General features: G+C 40.2%; 1 protein-coding gene across 1 annotated transcript; it reads right to left on the minus strand.

The window, feature by feature from the left end:
- LOC113533726 (C1q-related factor) lies at positions 1–5,931 on the minus strand. Its single transcript, XM_026926013.3, has 2 exons — positions 5,040–5,931; positions 1–1,672 (listed from the first exon to the last, which is right to left on the minus strand). The coding sequence occupies exons 1-2, from the start codon at positions 5,637–5,639 to the stop codon at positions 1,493–1,495; spliced, it is 780 nt and encodes a 259-aa protein (XP_026781814.1). The 5' UTR covers positions 5,640–5,931; the 3' UTR covers positions 1–1,492.
- Positions 5,932–10,987: the final 5,056 nt, after the last annotated feature.

Raw genomic sequence — 10,987 nt, forward strand, 5'->3', positions numbered from 1 at the left:
ATAGTCTCTTTTTCAGTCACATATTGCTACAAAATCTCCATTTATTAGCAAAAGTAAAGTCACATTAGACATAATCAGATACATACAATGGACATCTGAGTCCCTTAAAACCCCAATCAGGGATGGCTGCATTGAGACATTTTTCATTCCTCTTATCTGATGAAAAGCTTTCTCTCAATAAGAGAACCGCTTACACCTTCTGCACCTAATTATCCAGCAGTAATTAATGCTGATGATACTATGAGATATGCGAGGTTACCATGTTTCTTTCTATCTTGGAGCGAAGTCCTGATTGGAATTTTAATTAATCTTTTCCATCTCAGGAGCTGTTTGTTGTAGAAATCGCCATCAGTCCTGATTAAATCCATAGTTTTGGTAAAATCATGCTGCTTCAGTTTTTTAGGAAAACCAATATATCCATGTCCACTTTTCACAGACACAGTACTGATAATAATTCACACTATGGTTTTGGATTAAACACCAGGATCAGGTTAATTTATTCCACATTGAATTTAGAAGCATAAAATTTTGGATAACACAAGTAGTAATTACACATGACACATCACGGCAAATTCAAGAACAAGACAAGAGACTCATACAATGACAGCATCTTGATAAAATGGCTAAATGCATCTTGGTCCAGTCTCAGATGAGTTCAGGGGAACCAAACAGAGACCAGTAGTTACAACATACCCCTTCTTTTTCTAAATATTATGATTAGATTTACAGTGCTGTGCATAAGTATTTACCCTTGAACCCCTTGAACTTTTCCATATTTTGTAGAACCTGGAACTGAAATGGACTTAATTTGTCCATTTAATGTCATGAATCTAGACAAAACAGCCCATAATGCTGAAGTGGGGGTCAAAATCAGTATAGTTTTAAATTATTTACAAATAAAAAAGTAAAAGTTGTGACTGCTTAAGTATCCCCCTATTGTTGTGAAACCCCTATATTAGTCAGACTGGTTCAATTTGGCAGGAAGGCTATGGTAAAATCAAATAACCACTCTTTACAACTGTGGTGAGCAGAAAAGCATCTCAGAATGCACGACACATCGAAACTTGAGGCAGATGCGCTGCAACAGCAGAAGACCACAACAGGACCACTCTGGACAGCCAAGAACAGGAATCTGAGCTACAGTGGACACAGGTTCACCAAAACTGGACAGGTGTGCCAGGCCAGGCAATGTTATTCCAATCTTCAGCTGTTTACTTATGCAACAGTACAAATCATGAAAAAGTAAAGGGGGTGGGGGGTGGGGGGTTGAATACTTATGCAAAACTCTGTATGCATTGAATGATACATTGAATATTTTTAGAAGAAAAAAATCAGCTATCTATCTAATTAATAATCATTTCAACACCCCTAAATTTAGACCTAATTTAACGCCTTTCTTTACTCAATAGTCTGAAAATTAGTGAAGTTGCCCTGTTTCCTTCAAGACACTGAACTCCCTTTTAAGAAATCATGAACCTTAACCTCAACTCCGCTAATCAGAGTAAAGGATGAAGCCTGCAAAGGTGCTGTATTTGTTGCTGTTTCCTCCATGAGCTTTGCCACCATCCAGCTTGATAAAGATCTCGTCACCAGGGTCCAGGTGCAGGATCACTGTGTTTGAGGCGTAATCGTAGCTCTGGTCCTGGTCCTGGGCTATAGCACTTGCCCTCACCTGGAGAGAGGAAGCATGAGAGACAGACAGAAAACAGGATGTGAAACCAGAAAGTAAGTATACTGAAAGTAAGTATACTGGATGCATCATTTCTCTGGATGATGGACGTAAAGAAATGGAAACTGTCAAGCTAAGCATGAGTAACATTGTTGAGTCACCCAGAAGCACTGTATGTGTGTGTGTGTGTGTGTGTGTGTGTATGTACTGAGATGGATGAGGATGGACTCAAGGTCAAATGAAAATACAAGTAAAAAATTTGTATTCAGTGCTTTTTTTCAGTTCTTTTTAAGGCTGTGACCACCTTACAGTAAGGTCAAGTTTAGCAAATCTATATAGTTAAGGGTTGTTGGCTTCCTAAAAGAGTTCTACTTAGATGGAACTACAGAGAATTCTAGCACGGAGGGCCATGGTTTGGTGCAATCCGGCATTATGAGGCACGGATTTGGGGATGAAAAGGGTAATGACTGATTTGACAGTTCTTCCAGAGGGATAACTGATAACATTTTTGGATTAATGAATGTGAATTTGTCAATTTCTGCATTTGATGGTGTGAACAATGGACTATGACCAAGATTCATATATAGCCTAAGAAACAGTATTATCAACTACCTCTAGGTTCATTTATTATAGATACCTGAGGCTTTCGGGACAGGTGCTGGCTCCAGGACTAGAGTTTGAGCAGCAGCTATTTAGAGCCATTTTGAGTCCAAGGATAATACGATGAGGCTGGAACTGTGTATGTCCAGCAAACGTCCTCTCTTGTCTCTGGCTCAATTCAAGCTGCCCCATCTATGACCAGCTATAACAGTTCCTAGATGTTTAAAGGGATATCCTGGAGATGGGTATGTGGAAGATTTTAGAGCCCTATCCAAACCTGGTTTTTCTCAACAGTCTGCTAAAGGGGGTACAGTAAGGGGCCCACCTTAGACTCCACGCCTTGTGCTGTGGTGGTTTTGGGCAGTGGCTAACAAGCTAAAGCTGAAGCTAGACTTTCAGCCAGCGTGCTGCCCATGGTCTTTCCAGTCATGCCAATCTTTGCGACCCTGACCCCAGACCCAGTCTCAGTCCTTGTCTCATGGCCAGGTCCAATCCCAGACAGGGATTGGAATCAAGGATCTATCTACACAGATCTATCTTGTAACTATATCCAGTCAGAGTGCCCATGTCAGGCCCTTAAATCCAGTCCCAGTACATTTACAGCATTTGGCAGATGCCCTTATCCAGAGCGACTTACAATTATCACATTTATACAGCTGAGCAGTTGAGGGTTAAGGCCTTGCTCATGGGTCCAGCAGTGGCAGCTTGGCAGTGCTGGGATTTGAACTCTCAACTTTCCGATCAGAAGTCCAGCGTCTTAACCACAGAGCTACCACTTCCCCATGTCCAGTATCCAGTATCCAGTATCCAGTACCCTGGACAGTACCCATGTCCAGTCTCAGTTTCTGTCTCAGACTCAGACCTAGTCCCTGCTTCAGGCACAGATCCAGTACCAGTCCTTGTCTCAGGCCTCATATCCAGTCCTTGTCTAGTATCTATATTCAGTCTTAGTGTATTGGACCAGAAACTAATCACTGTCTCAGGCCCTGATCCAGTTGAAGTCCCTGTCTTCTGACTAGATGCAGTCCCTGTTTCAAGCCAAAATCCTGTCCTAGATTCAGGCAGTCCCAGTTCATGTCTCCAGTCTCAGTTCCTCCAATGATAATGATATAGAAGACATAGATTTTGACAAAAAAGAATTACAAACATAATTGCATTTGTGTAAGTGAGTTGTGCTAGAATTTGGATTCTGGGGAGGGGGTTGGATTACCAGCTGACAAAACCGATTCTGACAATAAAACAAGAACTCACCACGGTCAACTTCAGAAGAAAAAATTGAGTTACAAGGTTTTTTTTTTATGACAGTTATTGTAGGCTCAGTAGAGCAAGATCATGAATATTAACGAGCAATGCACAGAACTGCTATGTGATTGACTGAGGTAAGACAGTGTTGAGGTTTGTTTAACCTTGGTGATTGGCTAAGTTACACTTTGATTAGATGTATCTTGGATTATTTATTCCTACATCTCCACAACCAGAAGTGGATTCTGACCCAATATATTCAAATATCTAAGATTTGCAGTGAAAATAATTTTTAAATGGCTGCTCCCAACACATTTTATTCACTTGGATTTGTATGTTGCTTTCAGTTGCTTTCAGTAAAGACAAACACATTTTTAACTTTTTGAATTTTTTTCTACTTGGTAGTTCTTGGTAGTAGACTCAGACTTCTGTGCGTCTGTGTGTCTTTGTTGTGTGCCTGTACTATTTGCGTATTTGTGGATGTTTTTGTGTGTTAGGACATGCTGTCAGAGCATTGCAGCTTCACTGGTTGCATCTATGTGTGTGTTATGACTGGCCACATGTGATTGAGAAAGCTACTGATTCAGGATGACACAGTAAAGGAGGCCAGAGAAGGGCACACACACACACAAAACACAAGTAAAGAAACATATCTTTCACTTCAGATCATGCTTAGATCTGTACCTCGCAAAATGTGCACCGACAATGCTTTTTCATTAATAGTCATAATAGCCATTTGCCTGTAGATCTGTTCAAAATGCTGAATGCAGAACATTGTTTATTCTGTTTATTCAGTTATGAATAATGAAGACAAAATTGTTATACTTTTTATACAAAAATACACTATTTAAAACTAAGATTTTGTAAAATACTGTATTAAGCTGAAAATCACCTTTTGGTTAATTTTTTGATGCTGAAAGCATACATTTTATAAACATTTGTACACTCTTAAAAGGATAGAGAGCACTAGTTGTGTTTGTAACCATGGCTCTCTGAATACTGGATAACTGTCAGGGTTCCCTGGCATTCATAACCAGCACTGATCCAGTAAAAAAAAAAAAAAAAAAGTAAGAGGGATCCAGCAAAGTCATTTATATAAAATACTATGACATTTGGTCACTTTGTGACTTTTCTGAAGCATGCTAGTGCAGGTGATATTCACCACCTGAATGTCTGAGCCAGTGTGTGACATATGACTACAAATTTCCCATCAATTTGAACCTATACCCTTATACTGACTATGATTTACTATTACAGGATTATAAGGGAGACTGAGAGTAGCTCAGGACCATCAGATTATACAGTATGCTTTTCTTCCCTTACTCAATAATCTATTTTTTTAACAAAATATCCTAGTGAGAATTCTCAGTGAGAATCCATATTTTTCAGCATTCATATTTTTCTACTTGGAGTATCAGTCATCATACACTACTAGAATTGCATTACAGTGTGTTTTGTAAATAACAATGCAGTCTTTGTTTTTTTATGTATTTCAGTTCAGTAGTAAAAGTAACAACCACTTTCTTACCTGTCCGTTTTTCACAAGATCTGCCCACATGCTGGTCCCATCGCCACCCCTCATCAGTACATTGTAGGTAAAGAAGTATGTACCAGGCACCTTGCACACAAACTTCCCTGATGCACCATCATAATTGTTGCCAATGTTGGTGACAACATCATCAAACCTGAGGATCTCGTAGCCCTCCTGCGGGTTCCGTAGGCCAGCATAGAATGCCACACGTGGACCTATATTAAAGCTGCCTATGCCAGCAACTGCTGTCGTGCTTTTTTCCCCCGGTGGCCCCATCGGACCTGGAGGACCGGGCTCCCCTGGTGGTCCTGGTGGTCCAGGCGGTCCAGGTTTTCCAGGTTTTCCCGGCCTACCGTGGATGTACGTTGGCAACGGCGGGCTTACACTGTGGTCACTTAGTGGCTCCGCCTCAGCTTGAATGTGCGTGTCGACGTCTGTTGCCGAGCTGATTCCTGTTCCGACAGTGCCTGCCTTGTCCATGTACGGATCGCAGACCATGCGGCAGGTGCCCAACATCTCATAGCGGCTACTATTCTCATTGCCGCCCACTGAGTTCACCAAGACTGGAATGAGTATTACCAAAATGATGAGAAGCATGATGGCGGTGGCGCCCAGCAGAATCTTCCGGGCCGCCTGCGCCAAATTCTCCCCGTATGCTGGAATGATGAGCAGTGAAGGGCAAAGAAATGGGTAGGAGGTCTATGGTGCCAGAGGGATACCAAAGTCTCCTGAAAGTGTGTGTTTGTGTGTATGAGTGAGAGAGAGAGAGAGAGAGAGAGAGAGAGAGAGAGAGAGAGAGGGAGAAGCGATACACTAGTCTGGCAGGTGAGCAGAGAAGAGTCCCAGTGTGTATCGAGAAGTCAAGAGAAGGAGATTGAAGGGATGGGCAGAAAAGATAACGATGTTTTTATACTCTTTCTCCTGACTCGGTGAGGGCAGGAGAAAGAAGGGGAGGAGAAACGAAGGAGGGGGCTAGGACAGTGAGCAAGCGAGGGAGGAATGGAGGAATAAATGGAGATGCAGAAGCAGCTATGCAAAAAACATTCGATTCATTTAAGTGTACTTTTATTTTTTAACATTTTGCTGTGGGATTTTTAAGGAGGGTTTATGTGTGAGACAATTAATGGTTTTTGAGTTTCAGGCAAAAAGAAATCAAGCCGAGAGAGAATGAGAAAAATAAATAAAAAGCGGATAACAAAAAAGGAGGAGGAGAGAAGAGACCGAAATTCCCATCATCACAGTCAGTACCAGTGAATCAAGTGACAAATTGAAGAAAATAGGTGAAAAAGATTGGTATCTAACTCTCTCTCTCTCTCTCTCCTTTATGGACCATTACATAATTCTGTCTGTATGCATTAACTTGTCTTAATTCCAGCTGGCAAAGATGACTGGAGTCGATGGGACTTCGCTGTGAAAATAAATTGTGATCCCCACACACACAGCTAAGAATCACCAGGCATGGTCATTAGCAGAGGAAAATGCACCAAGTGTGGCAGGGCGTGAAACACTGTCACCTTGGAATTTAAGCTCATATGTAAGCATATATCCAAGACAGTCAGTCATCTATAATTGAAATGGAGCAATGCTATATTAGCATAATGTACAAACTTTCCAGAGAAACAGAAACATCTGAACAAACTTTCTTCAAAATCTTTGCAAGCAAGTTTTTATGAAGCTACAGAAGGTAAAACCAGTTGATATCCAAAATAATAAAACTATAGAATATTGACCATGCCATGAGTGGAAATACAGAAGAGCCCATATCCTTTGGCCTAAAAGATATGACCTTTTCAGTTCAGATCTAAAACATTGTAGACTGAGGCGAATCCTGCTGACTCCACTGCTACACAGTATGACTCAAATTCTTCTACTTCCTGCTTAATTAAATCATTATTTTATTTGTTGTAGCTACAAGATGCAAGTAAATGAAATTCGTCACTCCTTCTGACTCAAACCTCCTTGCCCTTGGTCCAGAGGATTCTTGCCATCCTCTGTTGGCTCCCTAGGGCCTGTTTGTCTGCTCCCTCTGTCCATGAAAGGAGAACAGCTTCCTTCAAACCAGTCAGAGAGCCCAGAGATCATCTTTATCATCTTTGTACGCTTGGGAAGAAAATCTGTTAGGGTGAATTCCTAACTCATTATTTGATTTTGCTTGAAATCAGATATAAAGTACGAATTAGACTTGGGGCAGGGAGAGGACAGTATGGGAGTTTGAGTGGGTGAGTGTGTGAAGGCTGAACTACAACCTAGGTGTCTTTTGTCCCACTTTCTTTTGGATTTTTACACTTCAGTGCATGGACCTCAATTACACACAATTACTATATAGTTTCAGCAGTTATGGCATAAAGAGCCATAAAAGAAAACATACTGTACTATTGCTATATGATTCCTGAGTTTTCATTGCTTGCACCCCTAAAAGTAAAGAAAACATACCATAAGAATAGGCCTCTTGAATTGTTGGTGTTCGTGCTACCTGTGAGAAAACATACAGTCAATATAGGATACCTGCAACTTTGGTGCCTGGACCCCTATAAAGAAAGTATACACTGAGGAAAGCACTCATATATTAGAGCTGAAAAAAACAACAACATTGACCCAGATGGTAATGAGTTGCAGGCAGATGGTAAAGAAAGCAGATGAAATGCACTTGGTTAATCTGAAAATATTTTAGACTAGAAGCCAATTTTACAGTCAACTGCACAAAACTATGTTGAGAAAAATCTTACTTTTAATCCCACTCCAAAAGGAATTTCTCATACAGTTTTGTTTGTAGTCCTTCAAAACTAAATGAAATTTAAATAAAGTCCTTGAACTGTGGCATAGTGAAATCCATCGCTTTGTTAAAACAAACAAACAAACAAACAAACAAAAAAAACCCAAAACAAAACAAAAAAAAAAACACTGTTGGAGCCACAGGTTGCACATCACTATCAAATCACACTCTAGAGTAGCATAGTATTGTGTGGCAGCTCAAAGAGGCCGATCCAGACTTGTTTTCGAACACTAATAAGGCAGAATAATTTGTAGCCTGTGTGTGGCTGGTAATTAAAGTGAATATTGATGCATTCTTTGCTGCACAAACAGCCTAAAAATAGTGATGAAACAGTTTTTCCTTTACCTATGGAAAAACAAGAGTCACATTATGGGGCCTGCACCTTCCTAATAATAAAACATACAATCAACATACAACATACAGTCATGCATGTTAGATGCTTGGACCCCTAAACGGGAAATATGCAAGTAATAGGGAAATCTACTAGTGTGAGTGACTGTGTGGCTCATGGCTGAGTGGTTGTATATTATATAAGTATACAGTCCTCTCCGAAACTATTGGAACGGCAAGGCCAGTTAATTTGTTCGTGCTATACACCAAAGACATTTGGGTTTGAGATCAAAGGATGGATATGAGATAGGAGTTTAGGATTTCAGCTTTTGTTTCCTGGTATTTACATCTAGATATGTTCATCAACATAAAACATAGCAATTTTTGTATCAGACCACCCAATTTTTAGGCAAGAAAAAGAATAGGAACAGATAAGTCTTGAAGTAAATTAAAGTAAAGAACACTTAATATTTGGTCGCAATAACTCCATCAAGCCTGCGACTCATGGACATCACCAAATTGTTGGTTTCTTCTTTTGTGATGCTTTTCCAGGCTTTTAGCACAGCCTCTTTCAGTTGTTGTCTGTTTCGGGGGGTTTGTCCCTTCAGTCTCCTCTTCAGGAGGTGAAATGCATGCTCAATTGGGTTAAGGTCTGGTGATTGACTTGGTCAGTCTAACAACTTTTTCCTCCTGACAAAGTCCTTTGTTGAGCTGGCAGTGCGTTTTGGATCATTGTCTTGCTGCATGATAAAGCTTCTCCTGATTAATTTGGATACATTTCTCTGTAAATTGGCCGACAGAATTCCTGTAAATTTTTGAATTCATTCTGCTGCTAATACCATGAGTTACATCATCAATAAAGATTAGTGAGCCTGTTCCAGAAGCAGCCATGCAAGCCCAAGCCATGACACTACCTCCACCATGTTTCACAAATGAGCTTGTATGTTTTGGATCATGAGCAGATCCTTTCTTTCTCCACACTTTGGCCTTTCCATCAATTAGAGGTAGAGGTTAATCTTGGTTCCAGAACTTTTGTGGCTCATGTCTGTATTTCTTTGCAAATTCCAACCTGGCTTTCCGATTCATACTGCTGATGAGTGGTTTGCATCTTGTGGTATGGCCTCTATATTTCTGCTCTTGAAGTCTTCTTCAAACAGTGGATTGTGATGCATTCACGCCTGCCCTGTAGAGGTTGTTGGTGATGTCACTGACTGTTGTTTTTGGGTTTTCCTTCAGAGCTCTCAATGTTTCTGTCAACAGCTGTTGTTGTTTCCTTGGCCGACCCATTCATTGTCCGTTGCTCAGTACACCAGTGCGTGCTTTCTTTCTTTCTTTCTTTCTTTCTTAGGACATTCTAAATTGTTGTATTGGCTATGCCCAATGTTTGTGCAATGCCTCTGATTGATTTTCCCTCTTTTCTCAAAGTGGCTTGCTTTTCTCCCATAGACAGCTCTCTGATCTTCATGTTGGCTTATCCTTTTTAACAATAAAGGCTAAAACCAAGAGTAGTTGTTCAGAGCTATTTATTGTTTAAACAATCAACCTGGGTAACAAGACACACCTGTCAGTCATATGTTCCAATATTTTTGCTTGCCTACAAATTGGGTGGTCTTATACAAAATGTGCTATGTTCTATGCTGTTTAACACATCTACATATAAATACCAGGAAATAAAAGCTGAAATTCTAAACTCTCTTCTCATATTCATATTTTGATCTCAAACCCAAATGTTTACAGCAAAAACAAATGAATTGGCCTTGCTGTTCCAATAGTTTCGGAGGAAACTGTATATCTTGTGGTTGTATGTTATATAGGGGTGTGTGTGTGTGTGTGTGTGTGTGTGTGTGTGTGTGTGTAAGAACAGCAGAGCATAGCTGGTAACCTCAGATTAAGCAGCTGTCTGTTCGTCTTAGCATCACAGCACAGTGCTGACACCCAGAAAGTATCACACAGATAACAAACACGCTCCAGATCTCTCTCTCTCTCTCTCTAACACACGCACACACATACACACACACATTCACACACCATACTGTGCTCACTTGCCTGCGACTGCACCTTGGAATAGGTGGAACAACAGTCAAGGTGCAACAAAAGTCACAGAAAAGTCAGTTAGGATTAGTTCAGTTAAAATATGTCTTTTTGTCCACATTTTTAAAGTCACTATTGAAAAGTATTTAATCTATTATACAGAGATATTTTACATTAAATATAAATGTTGATTAGTCAAGACATGTTGTTCAAAGTAGCTTTATGAGCTAATGTAGCTAACAAGTCAGGGAAACATATACCCACCAATTTAGCATCATACAAACACATGACATGATTCCCCTCAGTTCTGGACCCACCGACAACATCTGTGAGTCTAAGAATGTAATTTAAGATGTCAAAAATTCTCCCTCTCAATGTGCAATGCTCTTCTCAGCACTGCAGGCACTGTTTGCACTTGTTCATTGTTGTCCATGTGCTTTTGTTTATGTTTTGCCATGTCCCTTTGTTTTTGTTCTGTCATTGGTCTGTTACCCTATTGTGTGCACCTGTTCTGTGTTTAGCCCTTGATTAGTTTGTCTACGTATACTCTGCTGTGTCTTGTCAACTGTATCATGGATTGCCCTTAATAAAGAACATGCCTCGTTTATCCACTTGCATCTTACCTATCCTGCTGGTTACATAAGAATTCCAAGTACCATGCTTATAATTTCATACTTTATTTACTTTTTGATGGAGACTATTTTTAATTTAAAACATGTTTTAGAATGTTCTGTCATATGCGCCTTCTTGTAATTTGCACATGATCAGCCTCAGCTTCTATACCATTCTGCGTATCTGTGTTGCTGCTGTT

The sequence above is a fragment of the Pangasianodon hypophthalmus genome, chromosome 1 (genome assembly GCF_027358585.1).
Source record: "Pangasianodon hypophthalmus isolate fPanHyp1 chromosome 1, fPanHyp1.pri, whole genome shotgun sequence".
Classification (NCBI taxonomy): Eukaryota; Metazoa; Chordata; class Actinopteri; order Siluriformes; family Pangasiidae; genus Pangasianodon; species Pangasianodon hypophthalmus.